Raw genomic sequence first — 15192 nt, forward strand, 5'->3', positions numbered from 1 at the left:
ATACATGCAAAATATATGACCAGAATTTCTGTTTTACATCTAGCAATTCGAGTTCTAGCCAATGAGCTTCAGCCCGTCCCCATTTGAGTGACAGCTAGCAAGATACACACACAGTAGAGAGAGAGAGAAAGCAATGATGTGGTGCACATCTACACATACAGTTGCAGCCAAATACTGTATATGGGCACCCTTGCACATTTCTTCTCAAATAAATTGAAATGTCAAAAAAGTTTGGGCCACCACACCTTGTAATAGGATTTTTAACATTGCAGAACCAATTTAATTTGTGTAAACTTAAATGTACATTTTAATTTAGAAAATAAACACAAATGGCATAGACAAAATTATTGGCAACCTGGAGCTAGTACTTGGTTGCACAGCCTTTGGCCAAGATAACTGCAGGCAAACACTTCTTGTAGCCATCAATGAGCTTGCTGCACCTTTCTACTGACAATTTGGCCCACCTTTCAGCAGCAAACTGCTGTAATTCCTTAATGTTTGAGGGTTGCCCCCCACCAACTGCTGTTTTCAGATCTCACCATAGGTTTGAATGTGTTTCAGATCTGGACTCTTTGCTGGCCACTCCAGAACAGTCCAGCATCTCTTCTTAACCATTCCTGGGTGTTTTATGATGTGTGTTTTGAGTTGTTGTCCTGCTGGAAGAACCACAACCTTCAATGGAGGCCCGGTTTTTGAACACTGGGTTCACTCCAAAACACCTGGTAATCTGCTGATTTCATGATGCCTTGCACACTTTCTTGGCCCCCAGCACCAGAGGCAGCAAAGCAACCCCTCAGCATTATCAAACCTCCGCCATGTTTGTTTTGTAGGGAGGGTGTTCTTTTCATTGAATACTTCATTTGGTCATCAGTAAACACAGCACTGATCTGTATTGCCAAAAGAGCTCTAATTTAGTTTCATTGGTCCACAGAACCTTTCCCCCAAGATTTATGCTTGTTTAGGTGGGGTTTTGAGAAGTTCAATCAGCCTTTCTTGTGTCTCCTTTAGCAGTGGGGTCTTCCTATGTTTACCAACGACCAAAGGAAGTTTTCAAAGAAAATAACTTAACCAATACAACATTTGTTTTCCGTAGTGTTGAAAATCCAATAACAAAATGTGGAAACAATGTTTATTTTAGAAGAAGTATGGAATTATTTAAGAAAATTGCAAGGGTGCCGATATATTTGACCGCAACTATGTGATGTAGTATGGAATTTTCGGCGGAGCCACCTTTTGGCTCGTGAGCTCTACTTTCAGAACTATAAAAGTACAGGATAATCTCTTTAATTACCAGGTCGAAACAAAAACCAGACATTTTTTATCCCTCCAGGATGAGAATTGAACAGCCCTGGTTTAGAGTATGCCAACATGCCTAAACTACCTGAGCTGTACTGTAACAAACAGTGGAAGTTATTTCTCAGATGCTGATGGAGATACAGCATCATTGGAAGTTGAATATCAAGGACATAGCTTGAAATGTGGCATCTTGATCTCACAGTGGTGCGGAAATTGGCTCATTCATGTTTTCCTCATCGATAATCCAGTTCCTCCTGAAGCTTTCATCCCACGTCTTTCCTCCTCCCAGGGTCCTTTCACTGTGTGGGAGGAGTCTCCCGAGATCAAGACGTCCTCCAGGGGCCACCAGAGGCAGGTGTTCCTCTTCAAGGACTGTGTCTTGCTGTGTAAGCTCAAGAGAGACCCTGGCATGAACTCTGACACCTACGCCTTCAAGAACAAGATGAAGGTGAAAACCTGCCCTTTGACCTTTGCCCCCGTCAATGTAAATGTACAGTCCAATTCCTCTGTGCCAAGCTTATGTTACCAGCCTGGGTTCGAACCCAGGTCTCCTGTGAGCCACAAGATTGTGTTTTCTCTCGGAGATAAAAACCTAAGCGTTAGCTTGGGGAGATAACACACGTAGTAAGTCAAGGCTATTCATCACATTTAGTATGGTTTCTCCGAACCATCTCCATTACACGTAGAGTGCCTTCCATGTAATATTAACTTCTCCCCCTCCCCAGCTGAATGATGTGGAGGTGATGGAGACGGTGGGGGGAGATGAGAAGTCCTGGGGGCTGTGGCACGAGCACCGGGGCTCAGTGAGGAGGTACACACTGCAGGGTCGCTCCGCCCTGCTCAAGCTGTCCTGGCTCAAAGACCTGAGAGAGCTGCAGCAACGCTCCAGTCTGACTGCCAGCAGTGAGTTCCACTATGACTGTCTTTTGGCACTGTCCATTGTTAAGTCTGTCTAATAATATACACTCTTAGAAAAAAGGGCTCCAAAAGGGTTTCTTCAGCTGTCCTCATAGGAGAACACTTTTTGGTTCAAGGTAAAAAAACTTTTTGGTTCCAGGTAAACCATTTTGGGTTCCATGTAGAACCCTCTGGGGAAAGGGTATGGTTGGTTCTACTTGGGGAGAGCCAAAGAGACAAAGGGTTCTTATATGGGAAGAGCCGAAGAAACCTTTCAGAAAGTACGAACACTGGCTTTATCTTCTGTTAACTCTGTCCAGCATGAACTCTATCCAATGTTGGATCTGGGCAGCATTTAGATATATTTTTCCTCGTCTCTTCCCATTATTACAGTAGTCACGTGTGTGTTTCTGTAGGTCCACCAGAGTTTGAAGTTCTCCTGGCTGACTGCACCACGAAGATCGGGCAGACAATCAAACTGGCCTGCAAAGTCACAGGAACACCCAAACCAGTGGTCAGCTGGTTCCAAGGTATACAAACCAGATAGCTTGCATAGGGTTTGTTCTTTTTTAGTTGTTTATAGCAAATAGTTGAACCATATAGATTTGAGCTTTAGACTAGTTAGCCAGCCATTCGGGAGTAGTGTGGAAGTTCAGGGAGTACAACCTTGTGTACCAAATTTAGCAAGCAGAATGAGGTATGTCCTGTTCTTTAACAGCAGTACGATCTCTGACGCTCTGATATGACATCACTTCCATAGATGGCCTGGCCCTAGAGGATGGCCCCCACCACATCATCACTGCAGACCGGGCAGGCACCTGCTGTCTCATCATGGATGGGGTCACTCCTGAGGACTCTGGACAGTACTTGTGCTACGCTTCCAGCTCTGTGGGCCATGCTAGCACACTGGCCAAGATAGTGGTGGATGGTGAGTCTATGTTCACATACAGTAGCTCTGGTGCTGAACTAAACAATCACAGTCCGGGATGACAGAGCATTGGTCTCCCTCACTCACTCACTGTATGCATTTCATGTTAATGAATATTAGGGCTAAAGTACACTAAAATACAACAAACATAGCCATATGATTGTACTCTCTAACATGTTACGGTATACTCCGTGGCATATTGTGCAAAGGTAACGCGTAGAGTGAATGAACTCGTTATTTCCTGTCCTACAGCACCCCCCAGATTCATCACCAGGCTGCAGAGTGCATGTCTGCTAGAGGGAGAGGACATCAAGTTTAGCTGTTCCACACACAGTACTCCTTTACCCCGAGTCAGGTATGGTACAGTAAACTGGGCAGGATTTACTGGATCCCCCTACAATGTCATGGGAACCTGGCTAGTACCTGCTTGATTCCCATTAAGATCGTCCCACATGTTGTTATTTGGTTGTGTGCCCTGGCATGTTTATGACAGTTGGTTTAAGGATGGCAGAGAGCTGACAGACCAGAGGAAGTACCACATAGAGAGTGATGCCCGCAGTGGGATCCTCACGCTCACCATCATCAACCCTGGAGAGACAGACCTGGGACAGTATAAGTGTGAGGTAGGTCTACAGTACATGTATGAAACCCCTTTATGTACTGTACTTCATATGTAATAATTGTTCCTAACATACAGGTAATAGTAATAATAATAACAATAATACATTGTATAAAACTCCTTAAAAAAAAACAAAGACACTGTACAGCAAAGAGTGGAAAAAACAAAACAGGTATTAAACAATTAAAATGAAACAAAAGCTACTTATCTTAAACTAGGGCCGAGTAAGGGGAAGAGCTAAGCTGAGGGAAAAGGTAGGTTTGAGTTCGGGCTTTGAAAGTGGTGATGTAGTCAGAGTTGCGGGTGGCTGGGGTGAGAGAGTTCCAGAGTTTGGGGGCAGTGGCGCAGAATGGCCGGTCCCCCATGGTGCACAGTACAGGTATAACATTGAAGGTACAATATACTGTTGCTCTTCTTTATAGCAATGCGTTCTTTGAGCTTTTGTGCACTGTTATAAAACAGTGCAGTTTAAAATGTGAAATCCTGTTACGTTTTAGCTGTGGAACAAGTTGGGCAGTGCCAAGAGTGAGGCAGAGATGTGCTCCGCCTTTGCACAAGTGATGGACAGTGAGCCTGACCAACCACAGGCCATCTTGACCCAAGGTACAGTAGGAGAGTTTCCTCCACCAAATCAAGGTAAATGTCCACCTCAGAGTAAGGAAACAGGTTTTGAGAAGAAAGCTATAGTAAATATGTTCATCTTTAGTGTCCACATGTTCTACACTATAAGACATGATGACAGTCTAACACAATCTAGGACAAGGACCCCATAGGTCTAACTCTTACTGATATCTAATGAGAGACAAGGAAAAATATTGTTTTATCCCAGTTTTATTCTGTGGACAATACAAGCTCAGTGTTAACTGAAGAGGGATCAGAAAAGCACATGCCATGGTCCTTACTTAGTTTCACCTCACTTTCACCTGCTTTACCTCAGATCACTTTACTTCACTTTATCTCTGTTTTCACACTGTCAGTCATCATTGCCATTCCTCATGTTCAATTTGGATTGTCTCATTACCTAGGTTACCCCTTCTCTCCCATTTCATTCCAAACACCCTTGAAACCATATACACTTCCAGTCACCTACATTAGCAATCAACATAGATATCATATCATTACTAGTCGTACATATTCATGAAAGACATTGATACACTTTAGTATTGGATGTTTTTGCTCGTGTTTTCATCATGTTTCCATCTTTCAGAAATGAAAAGCATTGGAAAGGACCGGTTCATTTCCTCCCATTTGACTGATCTTGATGGATTTCCAAAAGCTTTTCAAAACAGGATAAATAAGGGGCCATAGCTCATTTACATCGAGGGGTGTTTCCCGGACACAGATATTAACCTACAGTAGTCCTGGAGTAAAAAGCACTTTCAATAGACGCTCTCCTTTGAGCTTACTTTTTAGTCCAGGACTAGGCTTAATCTGTGCCCGATAACGGCCCCTCAGAGTCCATATCAGGACCCCGAAAAGTCGATTGATTACGACACAGCAGTAAATCCTTGCTATATCATCCATATCAAACACCTTCAACGAAACACATTCAATCACATAGAGCACATTTTCTATTTTCTGTATTTCAAGGCAGATTAAAATTAGTAAACAAAAATGAGAATACAATTAGAATACTGTCATTGCTGTATCTATCAATCACTTTCCTTCATGAGCTATGATTCCACCTCTTAAGTAGTTTTCCTTTTGGCTTTTGGACACCAGTTGATCATGTGAGGCAATCCATTCTCTGTAACCCTCCTCCTCTCCATCCTCTGTAGTCCCCGAACAGGAAGTACCTCACAGAGCCTTCATCATGTTCACAGTATCATGGACCCAGTGCATGTGGATGGGTCCTCTCTCGTCTCCAACGCATGCCCAGTTAACTCTCCACTCCTACCCATACAAGATGGTCATGTGCTGGGCATCAGGCACCCCTTATTCCCCCCCCCCCCTTCCCCTGGGGAGTGGGCATGTGTCCATGTCCTGTTCATGGGCTGATTTACAAACTATTGGGTGTCCTTCAAGTCTGGAGGTAAGACGTGCACTGGTTATTGTGTTCCTGTGAGTCTGGAGGTAAGGGTACTGTACGTTCCTAACATTTGCTTTTATCATATTTTTCACATTCTACATTTTTAAATAGACAGTTGCTAATGTCTCGACACGCTTTGCCTCGGTCACAAATTAGCATGGCTTCAAAAAATATATTAATTGTAAAGGCCAGTTAATATGAATGAATGATTTTGGATTATTAGACCCTAACAGCACCTAAGAGCATCAGCATGAGAGTGGTGTCATTGTGCTTCCAGACTCCGACTCAGAGGGCTGGTCCACTGCCATGGTGAAGCAATGGCTGCAGACAGACTTCCACCCCACCTCTGTTGTCAAAATGCTCTTCCAGCCTGGATACCCTCAGCCGTGAGTCTGCCTGCTAGAACTGTGATACATTCATCATCCTACTGCACCATCTCTATTTCTATCCCAATATGTATTTTCTCCACAGAGCCGAGGGTAGCCAAGAGGAAAGGGACCCTACCACCAGAGGACACGTGGCGGCGCCACAGTTCCCCACTGAGCTTGAGGAGAGACCTGAGGTTGAGGAGGAACTTTATCTTCCTGAGGCCATAGAGGAAATGCCAACAGGTACTGTACTTTGCAATTGTGCGTACACACTGGAGTGTGGCCACTGATCCTAAGACATGAATCATCTCATGAAATGACCTCACTTCCTGTCTCCTCAGCTCCTCCCTCCATCCAGGTGCCGGTGGAGGACCTGTGTGTGGAGCCTGGTCAATCAGCTACCTTCACCATCATCATCACAGGAAGGCCCACCCCCGAGATTCAGTGGTACAAGGTTGGGGCGCTTCAAACTTCTTCAATCTAAGACCACCATCAACTCATTCACTGTTATAAGTCACTTCATTCAAACCTTCGTTATGACATTCCCCAATACATTTAAGCATAGCTGACACCGCCGGACATAACTAACCAAAACAATTCATCAACTGAGTAGTACGAGCATGGTTATTGTTGGTGTTCTCCTCTACTGCTTGGCCCCTGTGCTGTCGTAGAAGCTGTGACTTAGTAGTGTCTCTCTCATATGATTGGAGGATGGAGAGGAGCTGTTGACCAATGAGAATGTGGAGGTGGTCCAGAATGGTGCCCGCTGCTCTCTGACTGTGCTGTGCCCGGAGAGCGAGGATGGTGGCATCTACACCTGCTGGGCCTATAACGACTTAGGACACACCTCCTGTCAGGCTCAGCTGACAGTGGAGGAGGGTAAGACCTCAGTACACACCTATGGTGTCTGTCAAATTAATAAAAAATGAATCCCCCTTGTACAGCAGCGCACTACTTTTCACCTGAGCCATGTGTCTTTCTGTTCACTGTCCTTATTTTTACTGTCATTCAAACTAGCTGATGCCAAACCTATGACAGATTTAACACAAAATGCCTAGATGAGCATCCTAATCCCCAAATGCAACAAAACACCAGAAATGTGATGTTCTCTGGCTGACTAAATGTGATTGCATGGTCCTGATCCTCTTTTCTGTAGGTCCATTGGAGTCGCAGGAGAGAGAGGTGGAGCTTGGGAAGAGGAGGAAGCTGCTGTCTGTGTATGACGTCCATGAGGAGATTGGGAGGTAAGTATACATTTAGTTGGGTGTCATATTTCGCACTGCAGCAATCAGTCAAGCTGCAACTGTGGAGGTGACGCTTCCTTTAGCTGTGTTCCAATAAACTAAAATGGGTTCCGTCCTTTGCCTTTTCTCCCTGTGTCTGTAGAGGCACGTATGGGGTGGTAAAGCGGGTTACCCACAGGAGGACGGGTGAGGGCTTTGCCGCCAAGTTCGTGCCCCTGAGGAGCAGTACGAGGACCAGGGCGTTCCAAGAGAGGGACCTGCTCTCCCGGCTGGCCCACCCCAGGGTGGCCTGTCTGCTGGACTTCTTCTCTACACGGAGGACCCTGGTCCTGGTCACTGAAGTGTATCCTTTCCCCATGGCGCTTTTAGCCACTTCACCGATGAAGACCTAAGAGTGGAAATGTAGTGCTCAATTTGATCCATGTTTAACACGGCACATCATTCTTAATACCATATATAGCTGCTCTTCTCATGGTCTTCTTGATCATCTGCTGTCGAAGGGATCAGTCAGTGAGAGAGAGGTAAAACCTTCGATCTTTTGACTGTAAACCCGATCTTGTTGAACTGTGTTTTGAGTTGACTCCCGTTTTGCCTAAATGCTAAGGCTATTATGACTGCCCCTATGATGTTTATAAACTGCACCATGCGTTCATGCTACCAGGTGCAGATGTACATTCAGCAAATCCTGGAGGGAGTTGGTCACATCCACAGCATGAACATCCTACATCTGGACATCCAAGTAAGCTCTTCATACATTCATATTCATGAAGCAGTTTGTATGTTTCATTTGAATGTTCATGCCTTCCTTTTAGTTTTGTGCACATTGAAACAATGCACAGTGGTCGATAGTTTGATGGCCAGCTTAGTCATGACACGATAAGTTCCCTCACCCACCATCTGCCATTGGAATTCAATCACACAGCCGGGCAATATCCTGATGGTGTTTCCACCCAGAGAGGAGATCAAGATCTGTGACTTTGGCTTCTGTCAGGAGATAGACACTTCCAGACACCAGTACAGCAAGTTTGGCACTCCTGAGTTTGTAGCCCCTGAGATCATACATCAAGACCCTGTCACTATAGCAAGTGATATCTGGTAAGCTAAACGTATTATCTGTTTCAATACATCTGTGCCACTGTATGTGACATTCCTATCATATGAAGGGAAAATGTGACGATTTATCACTGCGGAAATATCTTCTCTCTTCTTTGTCAGGTCCATTGGTGTTGTGGCCTATTTATGGCAAGTACCGTATGATTTATGAATAAAAAATGCAATATTTGAGTCTCTTCATATAGTAGTACATGGAATGTGAGTGAGTGTTAAGTGTTGAAATCATGCTGTGTCCTGTCAGTCTGATGTGCCGCTGTCCGTTCATGGGGGAGACGGACCGGGCCACTCTGCTGAGGGTGGGGGAGGGGACACTGAACTGGGACGCACCTGACCTCACCTACAGGAGCACCGGTGCCCAGGGCTTCCTCCGCACGGTCCTGCAGCCAGACCCAGAGTAAGATACACAGCCGTCGACATGAATAAAGATATTTCGATCTCTTATATGGATATCACTCTAAATGATTTGTTCTCTCCTCAGAAAGCGACCAACTGCATTTGAGTGTCTGGGGCACGAATGGTTCCAGGTAAGAATTACATACACAGTTTGTTTATGTCTCAGCCGGGTTGGTGGAGACAAATAAAATAAATAAATGGAGGAAAACAATGAATCTTGTCTAACACATTCTCTCTTGTTGATTATGTTGCCAGAGTGAACATGAGGATGAGACTGATGATATCAATACAAGGGCTCTGAAAGTCTTCATCTCAAGGAGAAAATGGCAGGTACAATAATGACATGCAGGGCTCTATTTTAACAAACCTAATGCAATGATAAAGTGGTAGCATTATAGGTTTGCGGGTGTTTCGGTAATATTTGTGCTATTTTTACAAATGGAATTGGGGGTGTTTCGGTAATATTTGTGCTATTTTTACAAATGGAATTATGGGAGCAGTAGCTGGCGTTGGTGCGAAAGGGCTGGGTTAAATAAATATACTGCTCAAAAAAATAAAGGGAACACTTAAACAACACAACCTAGATCTGAATGAAAGAAATAATCTTATTAAATACTTTTTTCTTTATATAGTTGAATGTGCTGACAACAAAATCACACAAAAATAATCAATGGAAATCCAATTTATCAACCCATGGAGGTCTGGATTTGGAGTCACACTCAAAATTAAAGTGGAAAACCACACTACAGGCTGATCCAACTTTGATGTAATGTCCTTAAAACAAGTCAAAATGAGGCTCAGTAGTGTGTGTGGCCTCCACGTGCCTGTATGACCTCCCTACAACGCCTGGGCATGCTCCTGATGAGGTGGTGGATGGTCTCCTGAGGGATCTCCTCCCAGACCTGGACTAAAGCATCCGCCAACTCCTGGACAGTCTGTGGTGCAACGTGGCGTTGGTGGATGGAGCGAGACATGATGTCCCAGATGTGCTCAATTGGATTCAGGTCTGGGGAACAGGCGGGCCAGTCCATAGCATCAATGCCTTCCTCTTGCAGGAACTGCTGACACACTCCAGCCACATGAGGTCTAGCATTGTCTTGCATTAGGAGGAACCCAGGGCCAACCGCACCAGCATATGGTCTCACAAGGGGTCTGAGGATCTCATCTCGGTACCTAATGGCAGTCAGGCTACCTCTGGCGAGCACATGGAGGGCTGTGCGGCCCCCCAAAGAAATGCCACCCCACACCATGACTGACCCACCGCCAAACCGGTCATGCTGGAGGATGTTGCAGGCAGCAGAACGTTCTCCACGGCGTCTCCAGACTCTGTCACATCTGTCACGTGCTCAGTGTGAACCTGCTTTCATCTGTGAAGAGCACAGGGCGCCAGTGGCGAATTTGACAATCTTGGTGTTCTCTGGCAAATGCCAAATGTCCTGCACAGTGTTGGGCTGTAAGCACAACCCCCACCTGTGGACATCGGGCCCTCATATCACCCTCATGGAGTCTGTTTCTGACCGTTTGAGCAGACACATGCACATTTGTGGCCTGCTGGAGGTAATTTTGCAGGGCTCTGGGAGTGCTCCTCCTGCTCCTCCTTGCACAAAGGTGGAGGTAGCGGTCCTGCTGCTGGGTTGTCGCCCTCCTACGACCTCCTCCACGTCTCCCGATGTACTGGCCTGTCTCCTGGTAGCGCCTCCATGCTCTGGACACTACGCTGACAGACACAGCAAACCTTCTTGCCACAGCTCGCATTGATGTGTCATCCTGGATGAGCTGCACTACCTGAGCCACTTGTGTGGGTTGTAGACTCCGTCTCATGCTACCACTAGAGTGAAAGCACCGCCAGCATTCAAAAGTGACCAAAACATCAGCCAGGAAGCATAGGAAATGAGAAGTGGTCTGTGGTCCCCACCTGCAGAACCACTCCTTTATTGGGGGTGTCTTGCTAATTGCCTATAATTTCCACCTGTTGTCTATTCCATTTGCACAACAGCATGTGAAATGTATTGTCAATCAGTGTTGCTTCCTAAGTGGACAGTTTGATTTCACAGAAGTGTGACTGACTTGGAGTTACATTGTGTTGTTTAAGTGTTCCCTTTATTTTTTTGAGCAGTGTACATTGGAGGCTTTAAGCCTCACTGGCCAATCAGAACATGCTCCATGGCTAAATATTTGGTTGCTTCAAGTTGTTTATTTACAATCTTTTATGTATTGCCTTTATGTATTGCCTTGTCATCAACTCCAATTTCAATGTTAGTCCGTTATAGCCTAGTTTGTTAACTAACCTACAGAAACATAGCCTAGTTTGTTAAATAGCCTACAGAAACCAAAAATATGTTGAACATGTTTTCAGTCCACATTGTTGTAAGTAATTGCATGTCTTCAATATGGAAACATATTGTTAAACATAGCATTCACACTGGGGGCTAGGCCTACTGTAAATTGCATTATGGCTGATTCATGGACATGTCGAACGTACGATTAAATTCACTATTGATAAGGCCTAAAAAGAGAGTGAATAATTCTAATCAAATTAGAATCAAAATGAAACAAACTTATATATAAATAGGGTACAGTATGTCTAAATACAGTTACAGGCACCATAATTGCTTCCTGTGGACATATAATATTAAGGCAACACAGACAATGGAGGGTTTTATGCACATCCAACTTTTCACAGAAGCTGGACAAAGATACAATATAAAGAGAATGTCCACTCACCTTTATACTGTTTGATAAACATAATGGAGCCATCTTACAGATCGCATTCACATTTCTTCAGAAATGGCAGATGGCTCCTAAATTCCATTGCATGCCAGCTGGACGTTCTCATCATAAAGCCAGGATGGTGAAGTTTAGTTTTTAATCAAATTAAACTCTGCTGTATCACCAGCTGGAAATAGAGTAAAAGTCACCCAGAAATATACTACTTGAGTAAAAGTCTAAAAGTATCTGGTTTTAAATGTACTTAAGTACAGTGGTGGAAAAAGTACTCATACTTGTGTTAAAGTAAAAGTAAATGCTATACATCAAATTCCTTATATTAAAGAGCCACTGAACACACCTTTTCCCTTCGCTTGTGGACTTCAGCACACAACACAACAGCTGTCTGTGACCAGGAAAAAACACCTTTCCAAGCCAAACCTTTATACCATAACCGCTAACAGCCTACATCATTGTCACCATATTAGCTAATGTCATAGTCGACATGGCTACTAGAACTAACGCGCTAGTAAACCCGCTACAATCATGCAATACAGTGTACAGCAAGCAGTTTAGCAGTTACACCGGTGGGCCACGGTGGCAATACATTTCTAAAACCAAAAGCTTACCTTAACTTGGAAGAGTTCCAGTGTTGGATAGCCTTAGCCAGCTAGCTAACATAGCACCCCTCTCTGTTTGAGCCGGGTGTTAGAGTAGGCTAAACTAGCTAGCTGCTTCTCTTTCAGTTTTGAAAAAATGAATTGGTTCAAAACTGTTCAACTATTGTCCTACACTCTCTGAGTCAACTACTCACCACATTTGATGCACTGCAGTGCTAGCTAGCTGTAGCTTATGCTTTCAGTACTAGATTCATTTTCTGATCCTTTGATTGGGTCGACAACATGTCAGTTCATGCTGCAAGAGGTCTGATAGGTTGGAGGATGTCCTCCGGAAGTCATCATAATTACTGTGTAAGTCTATGGAAGGGGGTGAGAACCACGAGCTTCCTAGGTTTTGAATTGAAGTCAATGTACTCAGAGGAGGACGGAAACAAGCTGTCCTCCGGCTACACCATGGTGCTACCCCAGAGAGTGCTGTTGAGGCTACTGTAGACCTTTATTGCAAAACAGTGTGTTTTAATCCATTATTTCATGACGTGAATATATTTAGAACGTTTTTAATGTTTCACCATTTCTATTTTTATGAAATGTACTGAGGAGGATGATCCTCCCTTTCCTCCTCTGAGGAGCCTCAACTGATGCTGTTGAATAGAGAGCAATCACTGAAGCTGTTCACCCCATGTTAGTGGACAAATGAACATTGTCAAATCAATACCCAACTGCGTTGTGATGCACGGATGTTCCAAACTCTGTTTTAGAAAATACTAACTTTATGACCAAAATGATCCTATTTACACTTTGTAGTAAATTTTGACACTAGAATAACTGTTTTTGACTCTTATCGATGCCAAATAAGGGTTTTGTTGCTTTTTAACTTAGGATAGCACCCTCAATTTTCGCCTAAAATGACATACCCCAATCTAACTGCCTGTAGCTCAGGCCCTGATGCAAGGATATGCATATTCTTGGTACCATTTGAAAGAAAACACTTTGCAGTTTGTGGAAATGTGAATTGAATGTTGGAGAATATAACACAATAGATCTAGTATAAGAAAATACAAAGAAAGAAACAACAGTTTTTTTTCTAACATTATCTTTGAAATGCAACAGAAAGGCCCTAAATCTAGCCATCACACTGGTAATTCAGATGGTGTCCACAAGATTGCAGCAGTTTATGTGCAATGTTTCAGACAAATAACTTGAAGTATGAGCAAACTACATGACTTTTAGTGTGAAGACACCCAGGTACATTTGGGAAAATCGTGAAGGAGACATTCACATTCACATTACATTTTTCTGCAAGAATATCGTCAAATCTGTATACTTGGACTTTGATTTAGCTTTGCCAGTATTAGTGACATTGGGTGCTGTAGGTATCCTGGAGGGCAGGCAGTGTTCCCCCGATGATGAGTTGGGCAGACCGCACCACCCTCTGGAGAGCCCTGCGGTTGCAGGTGGTGCAGTTGCCATACCAGGCTGTGATATAGCCCGACAGGATGCTCTCAATTGTGCATCTGTAAAAGTTTGTGACGGTCTTAGGTGCCAAGACAAATTTCTTCAGCCTCCTGAGGTTGAAGAGGCGCTGTTGCACCTTCTTCACCGCACTGTCTGTGTGGGTGGATCATTTCAGATTGTCAGTGATGTGTACGCCGAGGAACTTGAAGCTTTCCACCTTCTCCCCTGCTGTCTCGTCGATGTGGATAGAGGCGTGCTCCCTCTACTGTTTCCTGACTTCCACGATCAGGTCCTTCGTTTTGTTGATGTTGAGGGAGAGGTTATTTTCCTGGCACCACCCCGCCAGGGCCCTCACCTCCTCCCTGTAGGCTGTCTCGTCATTGTTGGTAATAAGGCGTACTACTGTTGTTTCATCTGCAAACTTGATGGGTGAGTTGGAGGCATGCGGGGCCACGCAGTCATGGGTGAACAGGGAGTAAAGGAGGGGGGTGAACACACACCCTTGTGGTGCCTCTGTGTTGAGGATCAGCGAAGTGGAAGTGCTGTTTCCTACCTTCACCATCTGGGGGTGGCCTGTCAGGAAGTCCAGGACCCAGTTGCACAGGGTGGGATTCAGACCCAGGGCCCTGAGCTGAATGATGAGCTTGGAGGGTACTATGGTGTTGAAGGCTGAGCTATAGTCAATGAACAGCATTCTTACATAGGTATTCCTCTTGTCCAGATGGGATAGGGCAGTGTGCAGTGCGATGGGAATTGCATTGTCTGTGGATCTATTGGGGCGGTAAGCAAATTGAAGTGGGTCTAGAGTGCCTCTCAACGCACTTCATGATGACAGAAGTGAGTACTCTTGGGCGATAGTCATTGAGTTCAGTTACCTTTGCTTTCTTGGGTACAGGAACAATCGTCGACATCTTGAAGCAAGTGGGGAAAGCAGACTGGGATAAGGAGAGATTGAATATGTCCGTAAACACTCCAGCCAGCTGGTCTGTGCATGCTCTGAGGACGCGGCTAGGGCCTGCAGCCTTGCGAGGGTTAACGCACTTAAATGTCTTACTCACTTCAGCCACGGAGAACGAGAGCCCACAGTCCATGGGAGCAGGCCACGCAGGTGGCACTGTGTTATTCTCAATACCTCTTCTCCGCCGGCGTCGTCTTGGAGCAGCCTCTACGATAAGATAAATTGCCCTGGGGGGTACGAACAAAGGATTCAATTTGGGAAAGTCGTATTCCTGGTCGTAATGCTGGTGAGTTACCGCCGCTCTGATATTCAAAGGTTGTTTCCGGCTGTATGTAATAACAGAACAAATTTTCTGGGCTAATAATGTAAGAAATAACACACAAAAAATGAAATACTGCAAAGTTGCTTTGGAGCTAGAAGCAGAGCTGCCATGTCTGAAGGCGCCATCTTGCCATCAAGATTGTATCTTTGCTTATGTACGAGGCAGATCAACAACACAGAATTGCTGTTGATATGGCATTATAGGAAGACTGAATACTTTGGAGGAGCGTGTCTTTGGTAATTGG

General features: G+C 44.7%; 1 protein-coding gene across 6 annotated transcripts in view; it reads left to right on the forward strand.

The window, feature by feature from the left end:
* The window catches only part of LOC115157998 (obscurin), a 95505-nt gene that overhangs the window by 72140 nt on the left and 8173 nt on the right, over positions 1-15192 (forward strand). For all 6 annotated transcript variants that reach the window (XM_029706424.1, XM_029706426.1, XM_029706428.1 and 3 more), the window contains 20 exons: positions 1586-1744; positions 2022-2199; positions 2610-2723; positions 2954-3121; positions 3374-3476; positions 3615-3744; positions 4238-4343; positions 6047-6155; positions 6241-6380; positions 6479-6591; positions 6848-7016; positions 7294-7381; positions 7524-7724; positions 7842-7902; positions 8043-8120; positions 8304-8476; positions 8597-8623; positions 8736-8888; positions 8973-9018; positions 9143-9217. In XM_029706424.1, coding sequence (XP_029562284.1) covers positions 1586-1744; positions 2022-2199; positions 2610-2723; positions 2954-3121; positions 3374-3476; positions 3615-3744; positions 4238-4343; positions 6047-6155; positions 6241-6380; positions 6479-6591; positions 6848-7016; positions 7294-7381; positions 7524-7724; positions 7842-7902; positions 8043-8120; positions 8304-8476; positions 8597-8623; positions 8736-8888; positions 8973-9018; positions 9143-9217 — 2391 coding nt within the window. The remainder of the gene's footprint in view (positions 1-1585; positions 1745-2021; positions 2200-2609; positions 2724-2953; positions 3122-3373; positions 3477-3614; positions 3745-4237; positions 4344-6046; positions 6156-6240; positions 6381-6478; positions 6592-6847; positions 7017-7293; positions 7382-7523; positions 7725-7841; positions 7903-8042; positions 8121-8303; positions 8477-8596; positions 8624-8735; positions 8889-8972; positions 9019-9142; positions 9218-15192) is intronic.

Source organism: Salmo trutta, chromosome 22 (genome assembly GCF_901001165.1).
Source record: "Salmo trutta chromosome 22, fSalTru1.1, whole genome shotgun sequence".
In the NCBI taxonomy this organism is placed as follows: Eukaryota; Metazoa; Chordata; class Actinopteri; order Salmoniformes; family Salmonidae; genus Salmo; species Salmo trutta.